This window comes from Solanum lycopersicum, chromosome 10 (assembly GCF_036512215.1).
Source record: "Solanum lycopersicum chromosome 10, SLM_r2.1".
Classification (NCBI taxonomy): Eukaryota; Viridiplantae; Streptophyta; class Magnoliopsida; order Solanales; family Solanaceae; genus Solanum; species Solanum lycopersicum.
The window spans coordinates 39,467,309-39,474,645 of record NC_090809.1 but is presented as its reverse complement, the minus strand read 5'-3'; the positions used below and the strand labels follow the sequence as shown (position 1 = coordinate 39,474,645).

At 37.5% G+C, this 7,337-nt stretch overlaps 1 protein-coding gene across 1 annotated transcript; it reads left to right on the top strand.

Moving 5' to 3' along the window:
• The first annotated feature begins 909 nt into the window (after positions 1-909).
• LOC138338831 (uncharacterized) lies at positions 910-1,754 on the top strand. Its single transcript, XM_069289915.1, has 3 exons — positions 910-1,089; positions 1,197-1,426; positions 1,475-1,754. The coding sequence occupies exons 1-3, from the start codon at positions 910-912 to the stop codon at positions 1,752-1,754; spliced, it is 690 nt and encodes a 229-aa protein (XP_069146016.1).
• The last annotated feature ends 5,583 nt before the right edge of the window (positions 1,755-7,337 follow it).

Below are 7,337 nucleotides of genomic sequence, written 5' to 3'. Positions count from 1 at the left end.
TCATTAAGTCATATATGGCATATTAACGTTTTATTGTCTAACTCCAAATTGTACTCTTTAGATGGTTTTAATGTGAGAAAACTTTTAGACTATCGCTACATATTGTTTATTCATGTTTTTATAAGAAAAGACTAAGTAAGATTCTATGTGAGTGGTCTAAGTAAACCTCACTTAGTATATGCAAACATTTTTAGTTGTTCCGTATTTTTTAATCGATGACATGTTATGATGAATGCTCAGGGCTTATCTGAGTCCACTATGTGGATGACGACGCTGGTTGCGATTGGGGGTTGCTCCTGGTCGTGACAAATTTTGTATCAGATCATCAAGTTGAATATCCTTAGGATCAATGTCTCACTAAGCCACATTATATAGTGTTTTGTTATGGTTGTAAAGCGTGCCACAATTATGAATGAGATGATGCTATGTCATGATTAGAAAGATTCTCTTCTCTTGGTAATCCTATGTCGTGCCTCTAGAGATTTGACACTATGTATATTTTAGCATCTAATATCTTTCTTGTGGTTATAGGAGAAGAACACAACATGGAAAGCCGCAAGAAGAGTAGGAGAAGAGATTGCGAATGCGGGAGCTATTCCCCAAGGCAATCGAGTTCCTCTTCAAGTCCAAGCTGCTGAGAATGGTCAAGTTCTAGTCAATTCTACGGCCATGGAGAACGGTAAGGTGAGGGAAGCCCTGTTTCATATGGCCCAATCCATCACCACTCAAGCTCAATCCATCACGGCAAAAGCTATCAGGGAGTTTGTTCCTTGAGAGAACCAACAAGCTAACACTACGGCTATCCATCTGAGAGATTTTACGAGGATAAATCATCCTATTTTCCTTGGATCAAAAGTTGATGAAGACCCCCAACATTTATTCGATGAAGTCTATAAGATCTTATTTTCCATGGGGGTGAGTACTACTTCAAAGGCTGAGCTTGCTGCCTATCAACTCAAAGACGTGGCTCAGACATGGTACAATCAGTGGAAGGATAGTAGGGATTTAAAAGGTGGTGTCCTGACTTGGGGGATCTTCAAAAAGGCGTTTCTTAACAAGTTCTTCCCAAGGATGCAAAGGGAAGCTAAAGTAGAGGACTTCATTAACCTTTGTCAAGGAGGTATGAGTGTGAAGGAATAGTCTTTAAAGTTCATTAAGCTATCCAAATATGCTTCCTCTTTGGTTTCTAATGCTAGGATGAAATAAGCCATTATGTAACTGGTGTGTCCGAAGAGCTTGAAGCAGAATGTCATGCAACTATGCTTTATGACAATATGGATCTTTCTAGGTTGATGGTTCATGCTAAAAAAGTAGAGGAGAGTCATCTAAGGAAGAGGAATAGGGAAGGTAAGAAGGCAAGATCTTTTAAAAGTGGTTCTTCCAAGAGTAGGCTTGACATTCAAGACAAGCCTAAGTTCAAGAAGAGGTTTTCAAACCAGTTTCCTTAAAATGTATCCAATAATCGCAATGATAGGGTATCTAATCCTAAACCTCAAAAGGGGAGAAATGTGAATCCACTACGAGAAAGACCAACTTGTGGTAAGTGTGGTAAGAAATATGTGGATGAATGCCTTGTTGGAACTAATAGATGCTATGGTTGTGGAAAAGGTGGCCATATGGTGAAAGATTGTCCTAATGTGAAGACTCAAGGAAAGGGGAATATCCAAGCTAAATTAAGCGATCCTAGCTCCGAAGCTCCAAAAAGGAATAATTTTATGCACTCAAGGCTAGGGGTGAAAAGAGAGCTCTCCTGATGTTGTGACTGGTATGTTACAAGTCTTCTCTGTTAATGTCTATGATTTGCTTGATCCAGGTGCTACGCTTTTTTTTGTTACACCTTTGGTAGCTAGGAAGTTTGATGTACTTCCCGATGTTTTGATTGAACCTTTTTAGGTTTGTACCCTAATTGTTGTTTCTGTGGTTGCAAAGAGAGTCTATAGTGAATGTTTTGTAATGCTGCCCAATAGAGTTATTCTTGTTGATATGGTAGAACTTGACATACTTGTTTTTGATATCATCTTGGATATGGATTGGCTTCATGCTTGTTTTGCGTCCATAGATTGTATAACAAGGTAGTGAAGTTTCAATTCCCAAATGAACCCATTTTAGAGTGGAAGGGGGGAAATTCTATGCCTAGAGGTCAAATCATTTCTTGCTTAAAGGCTTGTAAGATGATAGACAAGGGTTGTCTATACAATGTAGTGAGGGTTAAAGATTTAGAATATGAAACTCCTTCAATTGAGTTAGTCCCTGTAGTGAGGGAATTCCCTGAGACTTTACCTAATTACCTTCCAAGAGTTCCTCCCAAATGAGAAATTGACTTTTCCATTGACTTGTTACTGGATACGAATCCCATTTCAATTCCTCCATATCGGATGGCTCTTGATGAATTGAAAGATTTGAAGCTCCAAGTCAAAGATTTACTAGACAAGGGTTTCATTCAACCTAGTATTTCTCCATGGGGTGCTCCGATCTTTTTTGTGAAGAAGAAGGATGACTTCCTTAGAATGTGCATTGATATTACCAACTCAATAAGGTCACCATGAAGAATAAGTATTCTCTACCTCGAATAGATGATCTATTTGATCAACTCCAAGGTGCTAGCTACTTTCCAATATTGAATTAATGTCGGGATATCACCAACTTAGGGTGAGAGTCCAAGATGTTCCCAAAATTTTTTTTTGAACTAGATATGATATGAATTTCTAGTTATGTTTTCTGGGTTAACAAATGCCCCTTCGGTGTATATGGACCTAATGAAAAGAGTTCTCTGAGATTTGCTCGACTCATTTGTGATTGTGTTCATTGATGATGTCTTGAAATACTCCAAGAATGAAAATGAGAATGAGAGTCACTTGAGGTTGGTCTTGCAAGTCCTCAAAGAACATTTACTTTATGTCAAATTTAGTAAATTGGGTTGAGGTTGGTTGCTTTTCTTGAACATGTTATCTATGGTGAGGGTGTAGAGGTTTATCCGAAGAAGATGGATGCATTCAGAAGTTGGCCTAGACCATTGACTCCCACCGACATAAGGAGTCTCTTAGGTCTAGCCGGCTACTATAGAAGGTTTGTTGATGGATTTTCATCCATTGCTTCTCATTTGACAGCTTTGTCCCAAAAGAAGGTGAAGTTTCAGTGGTCAGATGCTTGTGAAAAAGGTTTCCAAGAGTTGAAACATAAGATTATCTCTGCTTTGGTATTGACCTTATCGGAGGGTAATGAAACCTGTGTAGTGTATTACAATGCTTCTCGTGTGGGCTTGGGATGTGTCCTTATGCAACATGGCAAGGCGATATCTTATGCCTCTAGGCAACTCAAAGTTCATGAGAAGAATTATCTGACTCATGACCTTGAGTTAGCTGCTGTAGTTTTTGCCTTGAAAATGTGGAGACATTATTTGCATGATGTACATGTTGATGTGTTTATTGACCATAAAAAACTTCAATATGTGTTCATACAAAAGGATTTGAATCTCCAACAGAGAAGATGGTTAGAACTTTTGAAAGATTATGACATGAGTGTCCCTCACCACCCTGGAAAGGCTAATGTGGTTGCGGATGCTTTGAGTCGTATGACTATGGGTAGTGTGTCTCATGTGGAAGAAGAGAAGAAAGAACTTGTGAAAGATGTTCATAGGTTGGATTGTTTAGGTGTGTTGTTAGAAGAATCTCCAATTAGTGGTTTTATGGTCCATCATAACTCCGATTCATCATTAGTGGTTGAGGTGAAGTCTAAGTATCATCTTGATCCTCTATTGATGGAGTAGAAGAAATATGTGCTTGTTAAGCTCAATAAATAATTCTAATGAGGGGGGATGGTGTTCTTAGGTACCAAGGGAGTTTGTGTACCGATGTTGATGATTTAATAAATTGAATTCTAGAAGAACCCCATGGTTCTCGTTATTTTATACATTCGGGAGCCACCAAAATGTATCATGATCTTAGGAAAGTATATTGGTGGGATGGCTTAAAAAGGAACATAGCAAAGTTTGTTGCTTAGTGTCCAAATTGCCAACAAGTCAAAGCCGAGCATCATACACCCGGTGGTTTAACCTAAATCATGGTTGTTCCTACTTTGAAGTGGGAAGACATCACTATGGACTTTGTTGTTGGGTTGCCTCGAACTCGGAGGTAAAATGATTCCAAATGGGTTATTGTGGATAGATTGACCAAATCTACCCACTTTATTCCTGTTAAGTCTACTTATACCGCTGAAGATTATTCAAGAATCTACATTAATGAGATTGTGAGTCTTCATGGGATTCTTTTGTCCATAATTTAAGATAGAGGTGTTCAATTCACTTCTCGTTTTTGGAAAGCTTTTCAAAAGGGTTTAGGTACTCAAATGAAACTTAGCACCACTTTTCATCCTTAGACAGATGGTCAAGCAGAATGTACCATTCAGACTCTTGAAGATATGTTACGAGCCTGTGTTATTTGATTTCAAAGGAAGTTGGGATGATCACCTACCGTTGATTGAGTTTTTCTACAATAATAGTTACCATTCGAGCGTCTCCATGACACCTTTTGAAGCTCTTTATGGTAAAAGATGTAGATCTCCGGTTGAATGGTTTTAGGTTGGTGAGTCCTCACTCCTTTGTCCTGAGATTATCTATAAGGTTATAGAGAAAGTTCGACTTATAAGAGATAGATTCAAGACATCCTATAATCAGCAAAAGTCTTACGTTGACAATAGGAGAAGAGATATTGAGTTTAAAATATGTGATCATGTCTATTTGCAGATTTCTCCTGTGAAAGGGGTGATGAGATTCGGTAAGAAGGGAAAGTTAAGTTTAGTCCCTGATATGTTGGTCCTTATGAAGTATCGCTAAGGGTTGGAGAAGTTCCCTACTAGCTGAAACTACCTAATAAACTACCTTTGGTTCATCCGGTGTTTCATGTTTCTATGCTCAAGAAATGCATAGGCGACCGGTTTTTGTTCTACCTATGAAAGGTTTAGGGGTGGATGAAAACCTCTCTATGAAGAGGTTCCTATTGAGATCCTAGATCTCCAAGTCAAGAAGTTGAGGAACAAAAAGGTTGCCTCTGTAAAAGTTCTATGGAGGAACCATCTTGTTGAGGGTTCACATAGGAGGTCGAAGCCGACATGAAGTCCCGCTACCCTTATCTCTTTAATCCTTGAGGTTAGAAATTCCTCTTAAAAATTCAAATAATGAATAATATGAAATTGACTTGTTTTCTAAATAGGTGCATGTTGTGGTAAAAGTTATACCAACATGAGTCTAAGAAAATGCCTTCATGCTCTATTCTTGCACTTATATGAAATGTGTATGCATGAGGTCTTCTGAGATTTTTCTATTTTCTTGTTGTCTTGAGAAGAATGAGAACATGGTAAATATTTGATATATTTTGATCTCATGTTGATGTTGAGAAGGTAGTTCCTCATAATGTGCTATGAAATGTTAAGCACTTATATGTTGTGCATCATGAATTGAGTTGCTATATTTAATGTTGTGGTATGTGTTGAAGGGAGTTGTTAAGTACTCCTATGATCTGTGACTTACTATGATTATATGTTGTTGTTGGTTGGGCTTTTAGTATGGAGTCTGTCCTTACCCTCCAAAGAATTTAGTGTCATTCGGGGACGAATGTTCCTGGGGGGAGGGGGGTTAATGTAACACTCCGCAAGTTCCATGACTTAGAATACAGATTAGCCTATTAAATATTGATTAAAAATGATGCTTCGATACCTATATTAATGTATTAAACTAAATTAGAAAAGGTTAGATCCAAAACGATAAAGGAAGACCTTGACTTCCGGAAACTAGCTAAGTTGAACTAGTTGACGTCCCTATGTTTGGTGAAGGTTTGGGAGTGCCAAATGAAGTTCAAAACTTTTAAAAAGACTTTAAATAGGTAGTATTTAGTACAAAAGGTCCAAACTTCCAGTAACGACTCCCCAAGAATCGTGCGAAGGGTCCTTGAGGAGGACCCAAACGTGGGCGAGCAGGCTGCCAAAGCAGCCTGCGCGCAACCATCAGGTGGAGGCCCAAAAGTTGCCTTGAGATGCGGAGCCTCCACGAGTCTGACTGACTCAACCTGTATTTCCAAAATAAAATATGAAATTGACCCCACGACGTGTATCCATTTCCTAGATTCGTCCGCGTCGTTTTAAAGCCAATTTAACTTCACAAAAAGACCCATTTAAGTGAGGGATATTTTGGGTATTTTATGGACGAGTTTATATTGATTTTAGGTCAGTTTTAGACCACTTTCACGCACTTTAAATTAGATTAAACAAATCTCTCTCATCTCTCTCAACAACTCTCTCTTTTCAAGCTCAATTGAAGAACAAGAAAAGCTCAAGGAAGAAGACTTCAACATTTTCATTAGAAAATTCGTGGAATATTCGTCAATAAGGTATGTGATATTCTCTCTTGGTATTCCTTTCCCCAAGAGGTGCTTTCAAAGATGATTTTAAAGAATTCAACTTCTAGGGGTTTACTCTACAAAACGGGTTTACTTCCATACTCAAGCTTTACGACTAATGATGCATAACAACGATTTTCTATGTTGATTAAGTATGTATTGTTGGGTAATTGGTTTGTAATGTTTGATTTTCGTCTGAAGCATGTTCCTTCTCATAATAATGATTTCGATTAGGTTATATCTATCACTTGATAACATGAAAACATCAGGATTGGAACTATAGCTTGAACGAACTCTTAAATGACCCCTTCCCTTATCCTTAACTATGAATTGGTCTTATATATGGCTTGAAGGGTTGATATTGGTATGTTATTGAGTATTTCACTATGTTGTTGGATGATTGTTGTAAATTAAACGTAATTTCTTCATGAAGGTTCTTGGAAGCAATAGGTAAGTCTTTTAAAAGTCTTGATTACTCTATTATGTTGATGTTAGTCTATAAATGATGTATCTATTGAATTGAAGTATGCATGATGTTGCCATATCTATATGTTGGGATATGAATATGTTAAATGTGGGATCATGGTAAGAATATGATAATTCTAATTGAGTATGTTTATCTCTTATGCCTTACATACTATGTTTATGATATGTTAATCTCACATATGAAGGTTTGTGATGAAAGAAAATTCTCATCAAAACCTAAAGATCTTATGATCATGTTTATACAAGGAGTTAATCTCTTATGACCTATGATAAGATTTTATGAATAAATTATGACTTAAAGGTTATTCACAAAGGGACTTTAGCTTAGCACCGATTAACTAGATATGAGAGGTGTCCCTTCCCTAGTTAGAAGGTAGGTTCACAATGAATCTCATGAGATAGAATTTCCATTTAATGTGGAACTATGGGTCTCTAATATATCACCTACTTCTTGACCTATGT